This window comes from Arachis stenosperma, chromosome 5 (genome assembly GCF_014773155.1).
Source record: "Arachis stenosperma cultivar V10309 chromosome 5, arast.V10309.gnm1.PFL2, whole genome shotgun sequence".
NCBI classification, from domain to species: Eukaryota; Viridiplantae; Streptophyta; class Magnoliopsida; order Fabales; family Fabaceae; genus Arachis; species Arachis stenosperma.
Window position 1 is genome coordinate 65,924,893 of NC_080381.1, and position 26,656 is coordinate 65,951,548.

General features: G+C 41.1%; 1 protein-coding gene and 1 non-coding gene across 2 annotated transcripts; one reads left to right on the plus strand and one right to left on the minus strand.

The window, feature by feature from the left end:
- The first annotated feature begins 17,130 nt into the window (after positions 1-17,130).
- LOC130983529 (small nucleolar RNA R71) lies at positions 17,131-17,238 on the plus strand. Its single transcript, XR_009087514.1, has one exon. It is a non-coding gene; the product is annotated as a small nucleolar RNA R71 (small nucleolar RNA).
- Positions 17,239-24,741: 7,503 nt separating this feature from the next.
- Positions 24,742-26,010, minus strand: LOC130980858 (uncharacterized). Its single transcript, XM_057904498.1, has one exon. It carries the CDS (start codon positions 26,008-26,010, stop codon positions 24,742-24,744), a length of 1,269 nt encoding a protein of 422 aa, XP_057760481.1.
- Positions 26,011-26,656: the final 646 nt, after the last annotated feature.

Below are 26,656 nucleotides of genomic sequence, written 5' to 3' on the forward strand. Positions count from 1 at the left end.
ATTAAATTGCTGAAATGTAAATGGGAATGGGGTGTTTGCTCATGAAAATAAACGCATAAATTAAGAAGAATGGGTGAGATCAGAATTGGAGAGTTCATTGGGCACAGGAGATGTTGCAATTCTCCGGATCAAGTTCATTTTCATCTCTTCCTCAATCAATGCACTCATTGATCTCCTTGGCTATCTTAATTGATTGAATTACAATTTCTTGCAATTCAATCTCTCAAATCTTGATCAATAGCCAATTCCTTGGTCAATTGCTCATGAGAAGAGATGAAGTGTGGTCATTGATTATACCACATGCATTTCCCAAATCAAGTTTTGAGAGGATTATAGTCACATATCCATCCAAACCCAATTTGGTCCAGCATGAGAAAGCATTTCTAACTTGATCTCTTCATTCCTCTTTCAAGGTTTAGAAGGGATCCAAGTTTGAATAGTTTATTTTCCAAGATAACTACCCAATGGGATGAGGATCGAAAGCTTTCAAGTAAAATCAAGAGAAAAGATAGAAGAAGAATGAAGAAAACTAGTATTGATCCATCAAATTACAACAGAGCTCCCTACCCAATGAAATGGGTTTAGTTGTTCATAGCTCTAAAAAATGAAAACAAAGATGGAGAATACATTCTGAACTAGAAGAGCAGAGAAAGTAAAAAAATAGAGAGTAATGCTTTCCCTTTCAGAAATCTTTCCAACCCTCTTAAATAATTCAAAGCTACTCCTATATATACTACTCTTCTATTCTTCTAGTTGATTCTTCAATTCTTGGGCCTTTGGATCTTCAGTTTGGAGCAGTTCTCTTCTTCACTTGGGCTTGGTTTTACTTGCAGAGAGAAAGTGTGAAGTGGGCAGAGACTTTAGCTCAGGACGTTAGAGGTGTTAACATTCAGTGAGAAAATGGGTTCGAAAACGTTAGTGTCATTCAACTTTTTAACTAATGTTTCTTACCCAAGTAAAGGCCACGTTAACCTCAACGTTAGTGGCACAAACGTTGCCACTAACGTTGCCTCTTTGTCCTTCGCACACGTTATTGGGACTCAACTTTCCCAATAACGTTGAGAGCCTCCCCCTTTCCCACGTTAGAGTCCATGTTAACTTAGTTAACGTGGCTCTTTTAACGTAGGTGTGCCAATCTTCGAGAACGTTAGTGACACTCAACATTGTCACTAACGTTCCAATATGCCCTTATCTCACGTTAGAGTCCACGTTAACTAGGTTAACGTGGCTTCTAACGTGGCCTTGGAAACCATTTCCAACGTTAGTGACAATGTTGAGTGTCACTAACGTTGGCTCATCTTTCACTCATCGCCATTAGCTTCCACGTTAACTAAGTTAACGTAGAAGTTAACGTGGCTCCTTGGGGTTTTGTGGTTGCTTCCAACGTTAGTGACAATGTTGGGTGTCACTAACGTTGTCGACCATTCTTGCTTCTCACGTTAGCTCCCACGTTAACCAAGTTAACGTGGTACATTGCACCTTAGGCCAACGTTAGTGAAAATGTTGAATGTCACTAACGTTGGCTTCCTTTCCCTTGTTAACGTTAGAGGCCACGTTAACCAAGTTAACGTGAACTCTAACGTGGCCACTTATGATCATTGGCCAACGTTAGTGATAATGTTAAGTGTCACTAACGTTGGCTCAAAGTCCTTTCTTCACGTTAGAGCTCACGTTGACTCTTAACGTGGGCAATGATGGCTTCGAGAGCGTTATTGGTAATCACTTTTCTCATTAACTTTGCAGGTTACCTCCCATTCCATGTTAGTGGCCACGTTAATTAGATTAACGTGACTACTAAGTGGTTCTTCCTTGCTTCCTTTGGTCCTGAAATCAAGCAATAGAGTGCATCAAAGTTCTAGTCCAAGTCATGGGTAATGCAACATACAATTTGTCACTAAATTCATGCAAAATTCTCATGAAATCATGTAAAATGCACAATGTATGCTTGAATCAAGGTCTAAGTGAATATCTACCCAAAACTAGCTTATTTCCTAGGGAAATGCATGAAACTACCCTAAAAACAGTAAAGAAAAGGTCAGTAAAACTGGCCAAGATGCCCTGGCATCACAACACCAAACTTAAAGCTTGCTTGTCCCTAAGCAAGTACTGCAACAAGAGAATGATGAATGAAATACCAAGAGGAATGAGTCATTCTTGTGGAGGTCATGTTACTGATTTTATGGTGGTTTCATGCATAGCAACTTAGGTTCATTCCATTACTGGCTTTCAGACCTTTATCATGTTCTAAAACACTGGCTTTGCTTACATACCATGAGACTTTTATTGATCCTTTTATTGTCATTTCAGGGCTTATTTGTGTTCTTCAGGCTAGGTGCTCTGTAAGGGGGCAACTCTTTAAGATAAGCTTTCAGCCAACACTCCCGAACCAGTTGGTTCAAGGTGCTAGGTGTTGAGACACCCCTAAGGACTTACTCCTTCAAGTCTCTCCCCCATACATACACACCACAGGCATCTGGTTCATTTATTTTCCTTCTTAAGACCTTGGTGTCCAGCACCTCTTTGGGTTACTAAATGCTCTGTAGTGAGGGTTACTCTTGATAGTGGACTTTCAGCTGATAATCCTGGGTTAGTTAACCTAAGTTACCAAGTGATAAGGCACCCCTAAGAGCTTATTCATCCAAGTAAATCCCTCACACAGGAGCACCACAGACACATGCTTCAAGATTAAAAACCATTGGTGCCTAGCCTTATTGCTTACTCTTTTTCTTTTGTTTTTCACTTTCATTGTTCTTTCCTTTTCTCTTATTAGGATCTTCTTACTTAGCTGGTCTCATGGGGTGTGTTCAAAGCATAGTATTCAGGACAGATAGTTGTCTTCCCACCTTATGGTTGAACCAACTTAGCTAACTTATGATCACACCAAAGATTCAGAAAATTACTCCATATTATGAACTCCTCTCTGGTCTTTTTAAAACACAATCATTCTCTTTTTCACTTGATTCAAAAGGACAAGCATACAATAAGTAATAGTATGATGCAGTAACACTTAAACCAGAAATCATAGACCAAAGCAATAAACTTAAAATGCAGAATTGAAAAGGTTCAAACTAACATGGAAGCATGTCCTATTTCATCCAAGATCTTCCTTATTTAAACATAGAAAAAGATGGAGTAAAGAAGGAACTCCACCACCTTTTACTCTTGTGGTTGTCCATGCTCTTTTTCTTGCTTGTCCTCCTTGTGTCCTTTTGCATTTCTTCGCATCCGCGCCAATCTTGCTTGCTTCCAATCCTCAAGTGCCTTCCTCACTGATTCATGACTCTCTTCTACCCTTTTTCTTTCCTTTCGTGCTAATTCATCCTTCATTTCTTCATACTTGGTGATTCCTAGATGCAATATTGGCAGCTGTCCTACTATGTAGCCGAGCCTGGCTTGAGTGTTTATATGATGCCCAGTTTCGCTCATGTAAACTCCTTCTGCGAATGCCCTTTGCTCGTCCAATAGTTCTGCCTGTTCTATTTGTCTTCGATGAATCTCATGTATATGTGCCCCTTGATGTGCTTGGATGTTGATTAGCCTCTGGATGGACTCTTGTTGCTCATTTTGCTTTTGTTCCATCTTGTTGAATGTTTCTCCCCATTGTTGCCCTTGACTTAGTTGCTATTCCATCATTTGCCTTTGCCACTCACTTTGCTGAGTCGTCCATATTGAGAATGCTTCCTCTTGCTGCCCCATTATTTGTAGTTGAAGCTCTTTTTGTGCTCCTTGGCTTTCCAAATACTGTCTAGACAAGCCATCAATGGCTTCCTGCAATTGGTGCATGTCCAAGGTATGTGGTGCTTGCCTCTCTACGACTTGTCCTTCCACTATTTGAGGGGCTGTCCTCTTCCTTTGCTTCCGTTGAGGAAGGGGGGATGCGGCAGCATTCATCCTTTGGACCGTTATTGGAATGCCTTCCTTTATCCACACGGGATCCTCATCTTCAAAAACCACCCCAGCTTTCTTGCATATTCGGTAAATGGTGCTGGGGTAACCTAACGTTCCTCTTGAATTGCTCTTTTCTGCCATCTTTCTAATGCCTTCTGCTATGAGTTCATGAACCTTGATTTCTCCTCCCTTCAGTATACAATGCACCATTGTTGCTCTCTTAAGATTCACCTCCGAGTTGTTTGCAGTTGGGAGGATAGACCTCCTCACTAGCTCAAACCACCCCTTGGCTTCAGGAGTGAGATCTGTTCTCTTGATGAACTTTGGTTTTCTTTCCGCACCCCTTTCCCAGTCAGCTCTGGGTACACAAATGTCCCTCAAAATTTGGTCATAATTGGGGTTGTCCAATCTTGAGTGATAACTCTCTTTTTCAAACTGTATGGACTGTAGCTTCAGTGCCCTCATGACACTCATGGGAACAAAATCCACCAACTTTCCTCTCACAAAGCTTGTATATGACTCATCTTTCTTATCATATCGGACCGCATTCGCATAAAATTCTCTTATGAGGTTTGCATTTACCTTAATGACCGGATCGGTGAAGAGCTCCCATCTTCTCTTTTCTACTTTCTCTGTGATTTCGGGGCACTCAGTTTTCTTCACTTGAAATCCCAGCTCATAAATGATTTCCTTGTCAACCATCCACCTGTATTGCAATGCGTGATACTAGCTTCTAAATCTCTTTTCATCATACGGGTGTTGCTCCATGGGTTCCTTTCCCTTCCTTCTTTTGGAACTTGAAGAGGCCATGAATGAGAGTTGATATGTGAAGGTGGTAAGGTTTTGGAGACTTTTGGTTGTTTAGGGTTTTATTGCAATGAAGAGAATGAGGAGGAAATGTTTGTAATGTGAGGGGGAATGTCTTGTGCCGAAATGAAGAGTTGTGAAGAGTGGGTTATGACAATGAAGGTGGGTATGGAACAAGGCTTATTTATATGTGGAAGTTGTGAATAAATGGAGGGTGTGGATTGATGGATTGGTTGCCTTATGGATGGTTGGGGTTATGTGTGGATAAAGGACAAGGATCACCAACTTTATGATGGAGATTGCTCGGTCTTTAAGGTGTCTCATTTTTCTAATGTTGCATGGCAACATTTTCCAATGTATTCCCTTTTTAGAACAAGTGTGTAGTTCTCTTCATGAAGTGTCTGAACCTCCCCCATTTAATTGTCCAATCAATCCCCATCAATGCTCCTTTTCTTTTCCCTATAAAGACAAAATAAGAAATTTGAGAAAAGATATCAAAATGACAACATGAACTTTACGGCTAGAATTAAAAAAAAAAACAATGAGAAAAGATTAAATTGTTTACTCATGAATTCTAACTAACTAACTAACTATTCGTGGGTCCTTATATGCATATTGGTGGCACCATGGGGTGACACCAAACTTAGTTTGGAGCACTGTGATGAAAGGTTCTGTTCAAAGCTTCCAAGACTAGCATCCTCTTGGTTGCATTCATGCTTTCTTGGCATGCTTTGAACACCAAACTTGTTCTTCACTGTATACTGCACAATAAGGATTCCACCAAGAGTTTGTCAAGTTTGGGTTTGAATTCATAAATATTGACTTATTTACTATCTTCTAAAAGCATATAAAACATGGGTTGCCTCCTATGAAGCACTTCTTTAGCGTCACTAGCTTGACATTTCTCCCTCATCAGGGTGGTTGGTAATGCTTGAAGTCCTCCCCTCTCGCTGTGGACTTGTATCCATTGGTGGTATCAATGATCTCTACATGTTCCAGGGAGAGAATTCTGTTGATTGTGAAGACTTTAGGTAACTGAGATGGTATAGTAGGGAGATTAGGGGGGATATCTGGAAAGTAAGCTGAGATCACTCTATCTCCTGGAGAGAAGTCTTCCGTAGGGATCTTTTTGTTCCTCCACTTCCTTGGTACCTTCTTCCTTGTGTCCTTTGATATTGTCTTGCTCTTGATGACTTCTTTTTCTAAGGGATTTGTGATGTTGACTTCACATGCCTCTAGAGGTTTAGGTTCTTCTAACTTTTCCTTGAGCTGTGGTAGTTGCTGTTTCCCTTGTTTATCAACCAAAGGAGTCTCCAGATAGGTTGGGTGTGCTTCAGTGCTTGCTTCCTCCTTCAGCATCTCATCATGATCTTTACTTGGTTCCTTGTGCTCTTGGTCTACTTCTTATGAGAGTTTGAAGACATTAAAGCTGAGCTGTTCATCATGGATCCTCAATATTAGCTCCCATTTCTCCACATCTATGAGTGCTCTAGCCGTAGCTAGGAAGGGTCTTCCCAATATGATTGGGTGAGTGTGACTCTCTTCCATGTCCAGGATGACAAAGTCTGTTGGGAGAAAGTATTTCCCAACCTTTAATAACACATTTTCCACCACTCCTATTGGTTACTTTTGAGTCTTGTCAGCTAGTCTGATGACCACATCTGTGGGCATTATCTCATTGATCTGCAGCCTCTTCGCCAGGGATAGGGGCAGTAAATTGATGCTTGCCCCTAAATCACAGAGTGCTCTATCAAACATTTTTTCCCCTATGGCACAGGTGATGTGAAAACTCCCTGGGTCTCTTCTTTTTGCAGGCAATTCAGGTTGAATAAGGGCACTACATTCCTTGTTTAACACTATAGTTTGGCCTCCTTTGAGTGAGCTTTTCCTGGGAAGAAGTTCCTTCATGTACTTGATGAATGCAGGCATTTGTTGTATGGCCTTGATGAATGGTATGTTCACATGCAGAGATGCAAACAAGTCTAGGAACCTTGAGTATATTCTCTTCCCCACAACACCATTGAGCAGTTGGGGAAATAGTGCATAGAGCTTCAGTAACTCTTGTTGTGAGATTTCTGGTTCTTGATGATCTCTATCCTCCTCCTCTGTTGAGTTATTTTCAGGCTGTTGGGAGAGGTTGCTTTGCTCGTCTTCATCCTCTTGATCACTTGTAGTGACCATTTTGCAATCTTCCCACCTTACTTTCTTTGCTTCTCCTCTTGGGTTTTTCTCCGTGTCACTTGGGAAGCCATAAGTAGGTTTGGGAATCTTCTCCGCTAAGCATCCCACTTGGAATTCCAGCTTCTTGATGGTCTCTCCTTGGTTCTTAATGTTGACTCGCACCTCTTCTCTGAACACCTTGTCTTCTTGAATCTCTTGGCTTATTCCTTCAAGTAAGGTTTCAAGCTTAGAGAGTTTGTCATCAATTGATGGTAAATTGGGATTAGAGGTGGAAGGATGAGAGGTGTTGTTGTGGGGGTGTTGATATGTCCTCTGTGTGAATTGTTGATGAGCTGCATTGTTGTTGGAGTTGTAACGTCTCTGGTCTTGGCTTTGCTCTTGCTGATTCCCCCACCCAAAGTTTGGGTGGTTCCTCCATCCAGAGTTGTATGTCTTGGAGTATGGATCATGGTTCTGTCTAGGTGAATTCCCAATGTAGTTGGCTTGCTCAAGGTCCACTTCTTCAACTTCTTCTTGGGTTGTTGAAGAGGTGGTGATTGCTGCCACTTGGTTCCTCTCCATCTTCTTGGTAAGGTCAGCTAACTGCTTGGTAATGAGCTTGTTCTAAGCCAGCAGAGCATCTACATTGTTTAGCTCCATTACTCCCTTAGTGTTCCCTCTTTCGGAAGCATAGAAGTAGTCATTCTCAGCTACAGTTTCAATGACATCTATGGCTTCGTCAATGGTCTTCTTCTTGTTCAAGGATCCTCCAGAGGAATGATCTACTGCCTTCTTTGATTCATATGACAAGCCTTCATAGAAGATATGCAACTGCACCCATTCATTAAACATATTTGGTGGACACCTTCTTGTTAGGTCTTTGAACCTTTCCCAAGCTTCATAAAGTGTCTCCCCATCTTGCTGTCTGAACGTCTGTACTTCAGTTCTCAGCCTATTGATCCTTTGCGGGGGGTAAAACCTTACCAAAAACTTATTCACTACCTCCTTCCAATTTGTCAGGCTTTCTTTTGGGAAGGATTCGAGCCATTTGAATGCCTTGTTCCTGAGTGAGAAAGGGAACAAGAGGAGCCTATAGACATCCTGGTGGACTCCATTGGACTTCACTGTGTCACAAATCCTCAAGAGTGATGAACTGAGGTTTTAGCTCGAAATTTTTGCCATGTATGGTGGGCTTCTGAATGCTGCTCCCACAATTGCCTGCGTTGGGATTGATATAAGAGCTTAACACTCTTCTATCTTCCCCAACATGATTTGCTCTACCTCATCCCCCATGGTTATTAGCCTCTTCTTCATGTTGGTTTTCTATGTTGCCTTCCATGTTTAGTTCAAAGTGTTCCTCCTCCTCTTCAGCACCGATTGCACGTTTCCCTCTTGCTTCCCTTCTTAATCTAAGGAGGGTCCTTTCTGGTTCAGAATCGAAGGAAGTTGAAGCTCCGCTTCTTCTCCCTGTCATACAACCAACAAGTACAAGCAAGTAAAAATATGTGCAGAAAGTATTGTTGTCAGAATTAGTGTTAGTTGTGGGTGATGCAATATATCAAACAGTTAGTGGGTTAGCAAACAGAATTGAAAATAACAAAGAAAAACAAAAGAGTAGAGGGGGAAGGGAAGAAGTTTAACTAAAACAGAAAGTAAATCACTCAAACAGAAAATGAAATTCACAAAATAAAAATGCTCAATCTAGTGATCTTCCAATCTAATCATTGTTGATGCACAATCAATCCCCGGCAACGGCGCCATAAACTTGATGCAGGTGGAAATTGTCTCTCAACAAATTTCCTTCGGCAAGTGTACCGAATTTGTCGTCAAGTAAAAACTCACAATAGAGTGAGGTCGAATCCCACAGGGATTGATTGATCAAGCAACTTTAATTAGAAGAATGTTCTAGTTGAGCGAATCCAGAATTTGGGTTGAGAGTTGCAGAAAATAAAATGGCGGGAATGTAAATAACAGAAAAGTAAATGCTAGAATTAAAGGACTGGAAGTAAATGACTGAAAATAAATTGCAGAATTGTAAATGGGAATGGGGTGTTTGCTCATGAAAATAAACGCAGAAATTAAGAAGAATGGGTGAGATCAGAATTGGAGAGTTCATTGGGCACAGGAGATGTTGCAATTCTCCGGATCAAGTTCATTTTCATCTCTTCCTCAATCAATGCACTCATTGATCTCCTTGGCAATCTTAATTGATTGAATTACAATTTCTTGCAATTCAATCTCTCAAATCTTGATCAATAGCCAATTCCTTGGTCAATTGCTCATGAGAAGAGATGAAGTGTGGTCACTGATTATACCACATGCATTTCCCAAATCAAGTTTTGAGAGGATTATAGTCACATATCCATCCAAACCTAATTTGGTCCAGCATGAGAAAGCATTTCTAACTTGATCTCTTCATTCCTCTTTCAAGGTTTAGAAGGGATCCAAGTTTGAATAGTTTATTTTCCAAGATAACTACCCAGTGGGATGAGGATCGAAAGCTTTCAGGTAAAATCAAGAGAAAAGATAGAAGAAGAATGAAGAAAACTAGTATTGATCCATCAAATTACAACAGAGCTCCCTACCCAATGAAATGGGTTTAGTTGTTCATAGCTCTAAAAAATGAAAACAAAGATGGAGAATACATTCTGAACTAGAAGAGCAGAGAAAGTAAAAAAATAGAGAGTAATGCTTTCCCTTTCAGAAATCTTTCCAACCCTCTTAAATAATTCAAAGCTACTCCTATATATACTACTCTTCTATTCTTCTAGTTGATTCTTCAATTCTTGGGCCTTTGCATCTTCAGTTTGGAGTAGTTCTCTTCTTCACTTGGGCTTGGTTTTATTTGCAGAGAGAAAGTGTAAAGTGGGCAGAGACTTTAGCTCAGGACGTTAGAGGTGTTAACATTCAGTGAGAAAATGGGTTCGAAAACGTTAGTGTCATTCAACTTTTTAACTAATGTTTCTTACCCAAGTAAAGGCCACGTTAACCTCAACGTTAGTGGCACAAACGTTGCCACTAACGTTGCCTCTTTGTCCTTCGCACACGTTATTGGGACTCAACTTTCCCAATAACGTTGAGAGCCTCCCCCTTTCCCACGTTAGAGTCCACGTTAACTTAGTTAACGTGGCTCTTTTAACGTAGGCGTGCCAATCTTCGAGAACGTTAGTGACACTCAACATTGTCACTAACGTTCCAATATGCCCTTATCTCACGTTAGAGTCCACGTTAACTAGGTTAACGTGGCTTCTAACGTGGCCTTGCAAACCATTTCCAACGTTAGTGACAATGTTGAGTGTCACTAACGTTGGCTCATCTTTCACTCATCGCCATTAGCTTCCACATTAACTAAGTTAACGTAGAAGTTAACGTGGCTCCTTGGGGTTTTGTGGTTGCTTCCAACGTTAGTGACAATGTTGGGTGTCACTAACGTTGTCGACCATTCTTGCTTCTCACGTTAGCTCCCACGTTAACCAAGTTAACGTGGAAGTTAACGTGGTACATTGCACCTTAGGCCAACGTTAGTGAAAATGTTGAATGTCAATAACGTTGGCTTCCTTCCCCTTGTTAACGTTAGAGGCCACGTTAACCAAGTTAACGTGAACTCTAACGTGGCCAATTATGATCATTGGCCAACGTTAGTGATAATGTTAAGTGTCACTAACGTTGGCTCAAAGTCCTTTCTTCACGTTAGAGCTCACGTTAACTTAGTTAACGTGACTCTTAACGTGGGCAATGATGGCTTCGAGAGCGTTATTGGTAATCACTTTTCTCATTAACTTTGCAGGTTACCTCCCATTCCATGTTAATGGCCACGTTAATTAGATTAACGTGACTGCTAAGTGGTTCTTCCTTGCTTCCTTTGGTCCTGAAATCAAGCAATAGAGTGCATGAAAGTTCTAGTCCAAGTCATGGGTAATGCAACATACAATTTGTCACTAAATTCATGCAAAATTCTCATGAAATCATGTAAAATGCACAATGTATGCTTGAATCAAGGTGTAAGTGAATATCTACCAAAACTAGTGGTGCGCGAAATTGTGAACAATACTTTTCACAACTCTCATAATCCCTGGTCATGAACTCCAAAAACTTGGTGGTTCAATTCCATGGCATTACACAACTTCGCACAACTAACCAGCAAGTGCACTGGGTCGTCCAAGTAATACCTTACGTGAGTAACGGTCGATCCCACGGAGATTGTTAGTATTGAAGCAAGCTATGGTCATCTTGTAAATCTTAGTCAGGCAAACTCAAATGTATATGATGATGAACAAAAATGGCATAAGAGATAAAGATAGTGATACTTATGTATATCATTGGTGTAAGAGCTTCAGACAAGCGTATGAAGATGCCTTCCCTTCCGTCTCTCTGCTTTCCTACTGCCTTCATCCAATCCTTCTTACTCCTTTCCATGGCAAGCTCGTGTAGGGTTTCACTGTTGTCAGCAGCTACCTCCCATCCTCTCAGTGAAAGCGATTGCATATGTCCTGTCACGGCATAGCGGAATTCAGCTGTCGGTTCTCGGTCAGGCCAGAATAATATCCATTGATACTTTTGCGTCTGTCACTAACGCCCTAGCCTGCTGGGAGTTTGAAGCACGTCACAGTCATTCAATCATTGAATCCTACTCAGAATACCACAGACAAGGTTAGACCTTCCGGATTCTCTTGAATGCTGCCATCAGGTCCTGCCTATACCACGAAGATTCCTTTTAAAGAATCCAAGAGATATTCACTAAGCCTCAGATGCTTGTAGAACAAGAATGGTTGTCAGTCACCTTGTTCATGAGTGAGAATGGTGATGGGCGTCAATCATCACCTTCATCATGTTGAAGAACAAGTGATATCTTGGACAAAGAACAAGCGGAATTGAATGGAAGAACAATAGTAATTGCATTAATACTCGAGGTACAGCAGAGCTCCACACCTTAATCTATGGTGTGTAGAAACTCCACCGTTGAAAATACATAAGAACAAGGTCTAGGCATGGCCGAATGGCCAGCCTCCCAATGATCTAAGATAGCATAAAACGAAGATAGCTACCAAAGTCCTTTTTTTTTGATACAATAGTAAAAGGTCCTACTTATAGATAACTAGTAGCCTAAGGTGTACAAAGATGAGTAAATGACATAAAAATCCACTTCCGGGCCCACTTGGTGTGTGCTTGGGCTGAGCAATGAAGCATTTTCGTGTAGAGACTCTTCTTGGAGTTAAACGCCAGCTTTAGTGCCAGTTTGGGCGTTTAACTCCCAATTAGGTGCCAGTTCCGGCGTTTAACGCTGGAATTTCTTGAGGTGACTTTGAACGCCGGTTTGGGCCATCAAATCTTGGGCAAAGTATGGACTATTATATATTGCTGGAAAGCCCAGGATGTCTACTTTCCAACGCCGTTGAGAGCGCGCCAATTGGGCTTCTGTAGCTCCAGAAAATCCACTTCGAGTGCAGGGAGGTCAGAATCCAACAGCATCTGCAGTCCTTTTTAGTCTCTGGATCAGATTTTTGCTCAGATCCCTCAATTTCAGCCAGAAAATACCTGAAATCACAGAAAAACACACAAACTCATAGTAAAGTCCAGAAAAGTGAATTTTAACTAAAAACTAATAAGAATATACTAAAAACTAACTAAAAGATACTAAAAACATACTAAAAACAATGCCAAAAAGCATACAAATTATCCGCTCATCACAACACCAAACTTAAATTGTTGCTTGTCCCCAAGCAACTGAAAATCAAATAAGATAAAAAGAAGAGAATATGCAATGAACTCCAAAAACATCTATGAAGATCAGTATTAATTAGATGAGCGGGGCTTTTAGCTTTTTGTCTCTGAATAGTTTTGGCATCTCACTCTATCCCTTGTAATTCAGAATGATTGGCTTCTTTAGGAACTTAGAATCCAGATAGTGTTAATGATTCTCCTAGTAAAGTATGATGATTCTTGAACATAGCTATTTATTGAGTCTTGGCTGTGGCCCAAAGCACTCTGTCTTCCAGTATTACCACCGGATACATACATGCCACAGACACATAATTGGGTGAACCTTTTCAGATTGTGACTCAGCTTTGCTAAAGTCCCCAATTAGAGGTGTCCAGGGTTCTTAAGCACACTCTTATTGCCTTGGATCACAACTTTATTTCTTTCTTTTTCTTTCTTTTTCTCTTTCCCCTTTTTTTTTCGGTTGCTTTTCTTTTTTTTTTTCACTGCTTTTTCTTGCTTCAAGAATCATTTTTATGATTTTTCAGATCCTCAGTAACATGTCTCCTTTTTCATCATTCTTTCAAGAGCCAACATTCATGAACCACAAATTCAAAAAGACATATGCACTGTTCAAGCATACATTCAGAGAACAAAAGTGTTGCCACCACATCAAATTAATTAAACTATTATAAAATTCAGAATTCATGCAATTCTTTCCTTTTCATTTAAGCACGTTTTTATTCAAGAAAGGTGATGGATTCATAGGACATTCATAACTTTAAGGCATAGACACTAAGACACTAATGATCACAAGACACAAACATGGATAAACATAAGCATAAAATTCGAAAAACAGAAGAATAAAGAACAAGGAAATCAAGGAACGGGTCCACCTTAGTGATGGCGGCTCTTCCTTCCTCTTGAAGGTCCTATGGAGTGCTTGAGCTCCTCAATATCTCTTCCTTGTCTTTGTTGCTCCTCTCTCATGATTCTTTGATCTTCTCTAATTTCATGGAGGAGAATGGAGTGTTCTTGATGCTCCACCCTTAGTTGTCCCATGTTGGAACTCAATTCTCCTAGGGAGGTGTTTAGTTGCTCCCAATAATTTTGTGGAGGAAAGTGCATCCCTTGAGGAATCTCAGGGATCTCATGATGAGAGGGGTCTCTTGTGTACTCCATCCTTTTCTTGGTGATAGGCTTGTCCTCATCAATGGGGGTATCTCCCTCTATGTCAACTCCAACTGAATAACAGAGGTGACAGATGAGATGAGGAAAGGCTAACCTTGCCAAAGTGGAGGTCTTGTCCGCCACCATGTAGAGTTCTTGGGCTATAACCTCATGAACCTCTATTTCTTCTCTAATCATGATGCTATGGATCATGATGGCCCGGTCTATGGTAACTTCGGACCAGTTGCTAGTGGGAATGATTGAGCGTTGTATGAACTCTAACCATCCTCTAGCCACGGGCTTGAGGTCATGCCTTCTCAATTGAACCGGCTTTCCTCTTGAATCTTGCTTCCATTGTGCGCCCTCTTCACATATGGTTGTGAGGACTTGGTCCAACCTTTGATCAAAGTTGACCCTTCTTGTATAAGGATGCTCATCTCCTTGCATCATAGGCAAGTTGAACGCCACCCTCACACTCTCCGGACTGAAATCCAAGTATTTCCCCCGAACCATAGTGAGATAATTCTTTGGATTCGGGTTCACACTTTGGTCATGGTTCTTGGTGATCCATGCATTGGCATAGAACTCTTGAACCATCAAGATTCCACTTGTTGAATGGGGTTGGTGAGTACTTCCCAACCTCTTCTTCGGATCTCATGGCGGATCTCCGGATATTCACCCTTTTTGAGTGAAAAGGGGACCTCGGGGATCACCTTCTTCAAGGCCACAACTTCATAGAAGTGGTCTTGATGCACCCTTGAGAGGAATCTATCCATCTCCCATGACTCGGAGGTGGAAGCTTTTGCCTTCCCTTTCCTCTTTCTAGAGGTTTCTCCGGCCTTGGATGCCATAATGGTTATGGAAAAACAAAAAGCAATGCTTTTACCACACCAAAGTTAAAATGTTTGCTCGTCCTCGAGCAAAGAAGAAAGAAGAGAGTAGAAGAAGAAGAAATGAAGAAGAAGGAGATGGTAGTGTGTTCGGCCAAAGAGGGGGAGAAGTGGTGTTTAGGTTGTGTGAAAATGAAGGGTTGAAGGAGGGTATATATAGGAGAGAGGGGGGTAAAGGTTCGGCCATTATGGGTGGGTTTGGGAGGGAAAGTGGTTTGAATTTGAAGGGTGAGGTTGGTGGGGATTTATGAAGGATGGATGTGAGTGGTGAAGAGAAAGATGGGATTTGATAGGTGAAGGGTTTTTGGGGAAGAGGTATTGAGGTGATTGGTGAATGGGGGAAGAAGAGAGAGAGTGGTGGTGGGGTCCTGTGGGGTCCACAGATCCTGTGGTGTCAAGGAAAAGTCATCCCTGCACCAAATGGCATCAAAATTCACGTTTTGAGCCATTTCTGGCGTTAAACGCCGGGTTGGTGCCCATTCCTGGCGTTGAACGCCAGGTTGTTGCCCTTTACTGGCGTTTAACGCCAGTCTGGTGCCCCTTTCTGGCGTTAAACGCCCAGAATGGTGCCAGACTGGGCGTTAAACGCCCAACAGCTAGCATTACTGGCGTTTGAACGCCAGCTTCTTCTCCTCCAGGGTGTGCCATTTTTCTTCCTGTTTTTCATTCTGTTTTTGCTTTTTTTCATTGTTTTTGTGACTTCTTATGATCATTAACCTACAAAAAAAATAAAATAACAAAAGAAAATAGTTAACTATAAAACATTGGGTTGCCTCCCAACAAGCGCTTCTTTAATGTCATTAGCTTGACAGAGGACTCTCATGGAGCCTCACAGATGCTCAGAGCCGTGTTGGAACCTCCCAACACCAAACTTAGAGTTTGAATGTGGGGGTTCAACACCAAACTTAGAGTTTGGTTGTGGCCTCCCAACACCAAACTTAGAGTTTGACTGTGGGGGCTCTGCTTGGCTCTGTTTTGAGAGAAGCTCTTCATGCTTCCTCTCCATGATGATAGAGGGATGTCCTTGGGCTTTAAACACCAAGGATTCTTCATTCACTTGAATGATCAACTCTCCTCTATCAACATCAATCACAGCCTTTGCTGTGGCTAGGAAGGGTCTGCCAAGGATGATGGATTCATCCATGCACTCCCCAGTCTCTAGGACTACGAAATCAGTAGGGATGTAATGGTCTTCAATCTTCACCAAAACATTCTCTACAAGTCCATGAGCTTGTTTTCTTGAATTGTCTGCCATCTCTAATGAGATTCTTGCAGCTTGCACCTCAAAAATCCCTAATTTCTCTATTACAGAGAGGGGCATGAGGTTTATACTTGACCCTAAGTCACACAAGGCCTTCTTGAAGGTCATGGTGCCTATGGTACAAGGTATAGAAAACTTCCCAGGATCCTGCCTCTTTTGAGGCAGTTTCTGCCTAGACAAGTCATCCAGTTCTTTGGTGAGCAAAGGTGGTTCATTTTCCCAAGTCTCATTTCCAAATAACTTGTCATTTAGCTTCATGATTGCTCCAAGGTATTTAGCAACTTGCTCTTCAGTGACATACTCATCCTCTTCAGAGGAAGAATACTCATCAGAGCTCATGAATGGCAGAAGTAAGTCCAATGGAATCTCTATGGTCTCATTTTGAGCCTTAGATTCTCATTGTTCCTCATTGAGGAACTCAGAGGAGATTGGTGCACGCCCACTGGGGTCTTCCTCAGTGGCGTCCTCCTCCTCTCTTTCCTCTCCATATTCGGCCATGTTTATGGCTTTGCACTCTCCTTTTGGATTTTCTTCTGTATTACTTGGGAGAGTACTAGGAGGAAGTTCAGTAACTTTCTTACTCAGCTGACCCACTTGTCCTTCCAAATTCCTAATGGAGGACCTTGTTTCAGTCATGAAACTTTGAGTGGTCTTTATTAGATCAGAGACCATTGTTGCTAAGTCAGAAGTACTCTGCTTAGAACTCTCTGTCTGTTGCTGAGAAGATGATGGAAAAGGCTTGCCATTGCTAAACCTGTTTCTTCCACCATTATTGTTATTGAAACCTTGTTGAGGTCTCTCTTGATTCTTCCATGAGAAATTTGGGTGATTTCTCCATGAAGAATTATAGGTGTTTCCATAGGGTTCTCCTAGGTAATTCACCTCTTCCATGGAAGGGTTCTCAGGATCATAAGCTTCTTCCTCAGATGAAGCTTCCTTAGTACTGCCAGGTGCATTTTGCATTCCAGACAGACTTTGAGAAATCAAATTGACTTGTTGAGTCAATATCTTGTTCTGAGCCAATATGGCATTCAGAGTATCAATCTCAAGAACTCCTTTCTTCTGATTTGTCCCATTATTCACAGGATTCCTTTCAGAAGTGTACATGAATTGGTTGTTTGCAACCATTTCAATAAGCTCTTGAGCTTCTGTAGGCGTCTTCTTCAGATGAAGAGATCCTCCAGCAGAGCTATCCAAAGACATCTTGGATAGTTCAGAGAGACCATCATAGAAAATACCTATGATGCTCCATTCAGAAAGCATGTCAGAAGGACACTTTCTGATTAATTGTTTGTATCTTTCCCAAGCTTCATAGAGGGATTCTCCATCCTTCTGTCTGAAGGTTTGGACTTCCACTCTAAGCTTACTCAATTTTTTAGGTGGAAAGAACTTTGCCAAGAAGGCATTGACTAGCTTTTTCCAAGAGTCCAGGCTTTCTTTAGGTTGAGAATCCAACCATATTCTAGCTCTGTCTCTTACAGCAAAAGGGAATAGCATAAGTCTATAGACCTCAGGGTCTACCCCATTAGTCTTGACAGTGTCACAGATTTGCAAGAATTCAGCTAAGAACTGATGAGGATCTTCCATTGGAAGTCCATGGAACTTGCAATTCTGTTGCATTAGAGAAACTAATTGAGGCTTAAGCTCAAAGTTGTTTGCTCCAATGGCAGGGATAGAGATGCTTCTCCCATAGAAATCAGGAGTAGGTGCAGTGAAGTCACCCAGCACCTTCCTTGCATTGTTGGCATTGTTGTTGTTTTCGGCTGCCATGGGTTCTTCTTCCTTGAAGAATTCGGTCAGGTCCTCTAAAGAGAGTTGTGCTTTAGCTTCTCTTAGCTTTCTCTTCAAGGTCCTCTCAGGTTCAGGGTCAGCTTCAACAAGAATGCCTTTGTCTTTGTTCCTGCTCATAAGAAAGAGAAGAGAAAAAGAAAATGTGGAATCCTCTATGTCACAGTATAGAGATTCTTTGAGGTGTCAGAGGAAAAGAAAAATAGAAGAAAGAAGGTAGAAGAATTCGAACTTGATTAGATAGAGTTCGAATTGTGCATTAAGAAGGAGCAGTACTCCATAAATAGAAGGATGTGAGAGAGAGGCAAGAGGATTTTCGAAAATTAAATTAAAAAGATTTTAAAAACATTTTGAAAAATTGATTGATAATTTTCGAAAATTGAAAGTGGAAGAGAAATCAAGTGATTTTTGAAAAAGATTTTGAAATTAGAAGTTAAAAAGATTTGATTGAAAACTATTTTGAAAAAGATGTGATTAAAAAGATATGATTGAAAAAATTTGATTTGAAAACAATTTTAAAAGATATGTTTTGAAAACAATTTTGTAAAAGGTTTGATTTTGAAAATTAGTGACTTGCCAAACAAGAAAAGATATGATTCAAACATTAAACCTTTCTCAACAGAAAAGGTAACAAATTTGAGATGTTCAATCAAATCATTAATTGTTAGGAAGTATCTTTGAAAAAGGAAGGAAATTGATTTTGAAAACATTTGATTGAAAAGATATGATTTGAAAAAGATTTGATTTTGAAAAACTTTGAAAACTTGAAAAAAAATTGATTTGAAAACAAAATCTTCCCCCTAGCACCATCCTGGCGTTAAACGCCCAGAATGGTATACATTCTGGCGTTTAACGCCCAAAATGCTACCTCTTTGGGTGTTAAACGCCCAACCAGGTACCCTGGCTGGCGTTTAAACGCCAGTCTGTCTTCTTCACTGGGCATTTTTGAATGCTCAGCTTTTTCTGTATAATTCCTCTGCAGTATGTTCTGAATCTTCAATTCTTTGTATCATTGACTTGAAAAGACACAAATTAAAAATATTTTTGGATTTTTAATAATCAAAATGCAACAAGAATCAAATAATAATGCATGCAAGACACCAAACTTAGCAGTTTGTATACTACTGACACTATATGAGACACATAAACACTCAAGCCAAAAGAATTCAAAGATTAGAGTAAGAAATCATCAAGAATTACTTGAAGATCCTTAAGACACATGAATGAATGCATGCAATTGACACCAAACTTAAGATGAGACACTAGACTTAAGCAAGAAACATCAAATATTTTTGGTTTTTTTTTTATGATTTTGTAAATTTTTTTTTGTGTTTTTCGAAAATTAAGTGGGAAAAGATATCAAAATTCTTAATGAGAATTCCAGGAATCAGTGCAATGCTAGTCTAAGACTCCGGTCCAGGAATTAGACATGGCTTCACAGCCAGCCAAGCTTTCAAAGAAAGCTTCAGTCCAAAACACTAGACATGACCAAAGGTCAGCCAAGCCTTAGCAGATCACTGCTCCAAAAGAAAAATTGATGAAAATCAACAAGCTCTTGTGGTGATAAGTTGAAACCTCGGTCCAATCAGATTAGACATGGCTTCTCAGCCAGCCAGATTTCAACAAATCATCATGAAACTCTAGAATTCATCTTCAAGAATTTCGAAAAAAATAAATACCTAATCTAAGCAACAAGATGAACCGTCAGTTGTCCAAACTAGAACAATCCCAGGCATTGTTACCAAAAGCTTGCTCAAAACTTGAACAATCCCCGGCAACGGCGCCAAAAACTTGGTGCGCGAAATTGTGAACAATACTTTTCACAACTCTCATAATCCCTGGTCATGAACTCCAAAAACTTGGTGGTTCAATTCCATGGCATTACACAACTTCGCACAACTAACCAGCAAGTGCACTGGGTCGTCCAAGTAATACCTTACGTGAGTAAGGGTCGATCCCACGGAGATTGTTAGTATTGAAGCAAGCTATGGTCATCTTGTAAATCTTAGTCAGGCAAACTCAAATGTATATGATGATGAACGAAAATGGCATAAGAGATAAAGATAGTGATACTTATGTATATCATTGGTGTAAGAGCTTCAGACAAGCGTATGAAGATGCCTTCCCTTCCGTCTCTCTGCTTTCCTACTGCCTTCATCCAATCCTTCTTACTCCTTTCCATGGCAAGCTCGTGTAGGGTTTCACTGTTGTCAGCAGCTACCTCCCATCCTCTCAGTGAAAGCGATTGCATATGTCCTGTCACAGCATAGCGGAATTCAGCTGTCGGTTCTCGGTCAGGCCGGAATAATATCCATTGATACTTTTGCGTCTGTCACTAACGCCCTAGCCTGCTGGGAGTTTGAAGCACGTCACAGTCATTCAATCATTGAATCCTACTCAGAATACCACAGACAAGGTTTGACCTTCCGGATTCTCTTGAATGCTGCCATCAGGTCCTGCCTATACCACGAAGATTCCTTTTAAAGAATCCAAGAGATATTCACTAAGCCTCAGATGCTTGTAGAACAAGAATGGTTGTCAGTCACCTTGTTCATGAGTGAGAATGGTGATGGGCGTCAATCATCACCTTCATCATGTTGAAGAACAAGTGATATCTTGGACAAAGAACAAGCGGAATTGAATGGAAGAACAATAGTAATTGCATTAATACTCGAGGTACAGCAGAGCTCCACACCTTAATCTATGGTGTGTAGAAACTCCACCGTTGAAAATACATAAGAACAAGGTCTAGGCATGGCCGAATGGCCAGCCTCCCAATGATCTAAGATAGCATAAAACGAAGATAGCTACCAAAGTCCTTTTTTTTGATACAATAGTAAAAGGTCCTACTTATAGATAACTAGTAGCCTAAGGTGTACAAAGATGAGTAAATGACATAAAAATCCACTTCCGGGCCCACTTGGTGTGTGCTTGGGCTGAGCAATGAAGCATTTTCGTGTAGAGACTCTTCTTGGAGTTAAACGCCAGCTTTAGTGCCAGTTAGGGCGTTTAACTCCCAATTAGGTGCCAGTTCCGGCGTTTAATGCTGGAATTTCTTGAGGTGACTTTGAACGCCGGTTTGGGCCATCAAATCTTGGGCAAAGTATGGACTATTATATATTGCTGGAAAGCCCAGGATGTCTACTTTCCAACGCCATTGAGAGCGCGCCAATTGGGCTTCTGTAGCTCCAGAAAATCCACTTCGAGTGCAGGGAGGTCAGAATCCAACAGCATCTGCAGTCCTTTTTAGTCTCTGGATCAGATTTTTGCTCAGATCCCTCAATTTCAGCCAGAAAATACCTGAAATCACAGAAAAACACACAAACTCATAGTAAAGTCCAGAAAAGTGAATTTTAACTAAAAACTAATAAGAATATACTAAAAACTAACTAAAAGATACTAAAAACATACTAAAAACAATGCCAAAAAGCATACAAATTATCCGCTCATCAACTAGCTTATTTCCTAAGGAAATGCATGAAACTACCCTAAAAACAGTAAAGAAAAGGTCAGTAAAACTGGCCAAGATGCCCTGGCATCACAACACCAAACTTAAAGCTTGCTTGTCCCTAAGCAAGTACTGGAACAAGAGAATGATGAATGAAATACCAAGAGGAATGAGTCATTCTTATGGAGGTCATGTTACTGATTTTATGGTGGTTTCATGCATAGCAACTTAGGTTCTTTCCATTACTGGCTTTCAGACCTTTATCATGTTCTAAAATACTGGCTTTGCTTACATACCATGAGACTTTTATTGATCCTTTTATTGTCATTTCAGGGCTTATTTGTGTTCTTCATGCTAGGTGCTCTGTAAGGGGGCAACTCTTTAAGATAAGCTTTCAGCCAACACTCCCGAACCAGTTGGTTCAAGGTGCTAGGTGTTGAGACACCCCTAAGGACTTACTCCTTCAAGTCTCTCCCCCATACATACACACCACAGGCATCTGGTTCATTTATTTTCCTTCTTGAGACCTTGGTGTCCAGCACCTCTTTGGGTTACTAAATGCTCTGTAGTGAGGGTTACTCTTGATAGTGGACTTTCAGCTGATAATCCCGGGTTAGTTAACCTAAGTTACCAAGTGATAAGGCACCCCTAAGAGCTTATTCATCCAAGTAAATCCCTCACACAGGAGCACCACAGACACATGCTTCAAGATTAAAAACCATTGGTGCCTAGCCTTATTGCTTACTCTTTTTCTTTTGTTTTTCACTTTCATTGTTCTTTCCTTTTCTCTTATTAGGATCTTCTTACTTAGCTGGTCTCATGGGGTGTGTTCAAAGCATAGTATTCAGGACAGATAGTTGTCTTCCCACCTTATGGTTGAACCAACTTAGCTAACTTATGATCACACCAAAGATTCAGAAAATTACTCCATATTATGAACTCCTCTCTGGTCTTTTTAAAACACAATCATTCTCTTTTTCACTTAATTCAAAAGGACAAGCATACAATAAGTAATAGTATGATGCAGTAACACTTAAACCAGAAATCATAGACCTAAGCAATAGACTAAAAATGCAGAATTGAAAAGGTTCAAACTAACATGGAAGCATGTCCTATTTCATCCAAGATCTTCCTTATTTAAACATAGAAAAAGATGGAGTAAAGAAGGAACTCCACCACCTTTTACTCTTGTGGTTGTCCATGCTCTTTTTCTTGCTTGTCCTCCTTGTGTCCTTTTGCATTTCTTCGCATCCGCGCCAATCTTGCTTGCTTCCAATCCTCAAGTGCCTTCCTCACTGATTCATGACTCTCTTCTACCCTTTTTCTTTCCTTTCGTGCTAATTCATCCTTCATTTCTTCATACTTGGCGATTCCTGGATGCAATATTGGCAGCTGTCCTACTATGTAGCCGAGCCTGGCTTGAGTGTTTATATGATGCCCAGTTTCGCTCATGTAAACTCCTTCTGCAAATGCCCTTTGCTCGTCCAATAGTTCTGCCTGTTCTATTTGTCTTCGATGAATCTCATGTATATGTGCCCCTTGATGTGCTTGGATGTTGATTAGCCTCTGGATGGACTCTTGTTGCTCATTTTGCTTTTGTTCCATCTTGTTGAATGTTTCTCCCCATTGTTGCCCTTGACTTAGTTGCTATTCCATCATTTGCCTTTGCCACTCACTTTGCTGAGTCGTCCATCTTGAGAATGCTTCCTCTTGCTGCCCCATTATTTGTAGTTGAAGCTCTTTTTGTGCTCCTTGGCTTTCCAAATACTGTCTAGACAAGCCATCAATGGCTTCCTGCAATTGGTGCATGTCCAAGGTATGTGGTGCTTGCCTCTCTACGACTTGTCCTTCCACTATTTGAGGGGCTGTCCTCTTCCTTTGCTTCCATTGAGGCAGGGGGGATGCGGCAGCATTCATCCTTCGGACCGTTATTGGAATGCCTTCCTTTATCCACACGGGATCCTCATCTTCAAAAACCACCCCAGCTTTCTTGCATATTCGGTAAATGGTGCTGGGGTAACCTAACGTTGCTCTTGAATCACTCTTTTCTACCATCTTTCTAATGCCTTCTGCTATGAGTTCATGAACCTTGATTCCTCCTCCCTTCAGTATACAATGCACCATTGTTGCTCTCTTAAGATTCACCTCCGAGTTGTTTGCAGTTGGGAGGATAGACCTCCTCACTAGCTCAAACCACCCCTTGGCTTCAGGAGTGAGATCTGTTCTCTTGATGAACTTTGGTTTTCTTTCCGCACCCCTTTCCCAGTCAGCTCCGGGTACACAAATGTCCCTCAAAATTTGGTCATAATTGGGGTTGTCCAATCTTGAGTGATAACTCTCTTCTTCAAACTGTATGGACCGTAGCTTCAGTGCCCTCATGACACTCATGGGAACAAAATCCACCAACTTTCCTCTCACAAAGCTTGTATATGACTCATCTTTCATATCATATCGGACCGCATTTGCATAAAATTCTCTTATGAGGTTTGCATTTACCTTAATGACCGGATCGGTGAAGAGCTCCCATCTTCTCTTTTCTACTTTCTCTGTGATTTCAGGGCACTCAGTTTTCTTCACTTGAAATCCCAGCTCATAAATGATTTCTTTGTCAACCATCCACCTGTATTGCAATGCGTGATACAAGCTTCTAAATCTCTTTTCATCATACAGGTGTTGCTCCATGGGTTCCTTTCCCTTCCTTCTTTTGGAACTTGAAGAGGCCATGAACGAGAGTTGATATGTGAAGGTGGTAAGGTTTTGGAGACTTTTGGTTGTTTAGGGTTTTATTGCAATGAAGAGAATGAGGGGGAAATGTTTGTACTGTGAGGGGGAATGTCTTGTGCCGAAATGAAGAGTTGTGAAGAGTGGGTTATGACAATGAAGGTGGGTACGGAACAAGGCTTATTTATATGTGGAAGTTGTGAATAAATGGAGGGTGTGGATTGATGGATTGGTTGCCTTATGGATGGTTGGGGTTATGTGTGGATAAAGGACAAGGATCACCAACTTTATGATGGAGATTGCTCGGTCTTTAAGGTGTCTCAATTTTCTAATGTTGCATGGCAACATTTTCCAATGTATTCCCTTTTTAGAACAAGTGTGTAGTTCTCTTCATGAAGTGTCTGAACCTCCCCCATTTAATTGTCCAATCAATCCCCATCAATGCTCCTTTTCTTTTCCCTATACAGACAAAATAAGAAATTTGAGAAAAGATATCAAAACGACAACATGAACTTTACGGCTAGAATTAAAAAAAAAACAATGAGAAAAGATTAAATTGTTTATTCATGAATTCCAACTAACTAACTAACTATTCGTGGGTCCTTATATGCATATTGGTGGCACCATGGGGTGACACCAAACTTAGTTTGGAGCACTGTGATGAAAGGTTCTGTTCAAAGCTTCCAAGACTAGCATGCTCTTGGTTGCATTCATGCTTTCTTGGCATGCTTTGAACACCAAACTTGTTCTTCACTGTATACTGCACAATAAGGATTCCACCAAGAGTTTGTCAAGTTTGGGTTTGAATTCATAAATATTGACTTATTTACTATCTTCTAAAAGCATATAAAACATGGGTTGCCTCCCATGAAGCGCTTCTTTAGCGTCACTAGCTTGACGTTTCTCCCTCATCAGGGTGGTTGGTAATGCTTGAAGTCCTCCCCTCTCGCTGTGGACTTGTATCCATTGGTGGTATCAATGATCTCTACATGTTCCAGGGAGAGAATTCTGTTGATTGTGAAGACTTTAGGTAACTGAGATGGTATAGTAGGGAGATTAGGGGGGATATCTGGAAAGTAAGCTGAGATCACTCTATCTCCTGGAGAGAAGTCTTCCGTAGGGATCTTTTTGTTCCTCCACTTCCTTGGTACCTTCTTCCTTGTGTCCTTTGATATTGTCTTGCTCTTGATGACTTCTTTTTCTAAGGGATTTGTGATGTTGACTTCACATGCCTCTAGAGGTTTAGGTTCTTCTAACTTTTCCTTGAGCTGTGGTAGTTGCTGTTTCCCTTGTTTATCAACCAAAGGAGTCTCCAGATAGGTTGGGTGTGCTTCAGTGCTTGCTTCCTCCTTCAGCATCTCATCATGATCTTTACTTGGTTCCTTGTGCTCTTGGTCTACTTCTTGTGAGAGTTTGAAGACATTAAAGCTGAGCTCTTCATCATGGATCCTCAATATTAGCTCCCCTTTCTCCACATCTATGAGTGCTCTAGCCGTAGCTAGGAAGGGTCTTCCCAATATGATTGGGTGAGTGTGACTCTCTTCCATGTCCAGGATGACAAAGTCTGTTGGGAGAAAGTATTTCCCAACCTTTAGTAACACATTTTCCACCACTCCTATTGCTTGCTTTTGAGTCTTGTCAGCTAGTCTGATGACCACATCTGTGGGCATTATCTCATTGATCTGCAGCCTCTTCGCCAGGGATAGGGGCAGTAAATTGATGCTTGCCCCTAAATCACAGAGTGCTCTATCAAACATTGTTTCCCCTATGGCACAGGTGATGTGAAAACTCCCTGGGTCTCTTCTTTTTGCAGGCAATTCAGGTTGAATAAGGGCACTACATTCCTTGTTTAACACTATAGTTTGGCCTCCTTTGAGTGAGCTTTTCCTGGGAAGAAGTTCCTTCATGTACTTGATGAATGCAGGCATTTGTTGTATGGCCTTGATGAATGGTATGTTCACATGCAGAGATGCAAACAAGTCTAGGAACCTTGAGTATATTCTCTTCCCTACAACACCATTGAGCAGTTGGGGAAATAGTGCATAGAGCTTCAGTAACTCTTGTTGTGAGATTTTTGGTTCTTGATGATCTCTATCCTCCTCCTCTGTTGAGTTATTTTCAGGCTGTTGGGAGAGGTTGCTTTGCTCGTCTTCATCCTCTTGATCACTTGTAGTGACCATTTTGCAATCTTCCCATCTTACTTTCTTTGCTTCTCCTCTTGGGTTTTTCTCCGTGTCACTTGGGAAGCCATAAGTAGGTTTGGGAATCTTCTCCGCTAAGCATCCCACTTGGAATTCCAGCTTCTTGATGGTCTCTCCTTGGTTCTTAATGTTGACTCGCACCTCTTCTCTGAACACCTTGTCTTCTTGAATCTCTTGGCTTATTCCTTCAAGTAAGGTTTCAAGCTTAGAGAGTTTGTCATCAATTGATGGTAAATTGGGATTAGAGGTGGAAGGATGAGAGGTGTTGTTGTGGGGGTGTTGATATGTCCTCTGTGTGAATTGTTGATGAGCTGCATTGTTGTTGGAGTTGTAACGTCTCTGGTCTTGGCTTTGCTCTTGCTGATTCCCCCACCCAAAGTTTGGGTGGTTCCTCCATCCAGAGTTGTATGTCTTGGAGTATGGATCATGGTTCTGTCTAGGTGAATTCCCAATGTAGTTGGCTTGCTCAAGGTCCTCTTCTTCAACTTCTTCTTGGGTTGTTGATGAGGTGGTGATTGCTGCCACTTGGTTCCTCTCCATCTTCTTGGTGAGGTCAGCTAACTGCTTGGTAATGAGCTTGTTCTAAGCCAGCAGAGCATCTACATTGTTTAGCTCCATTACTCCC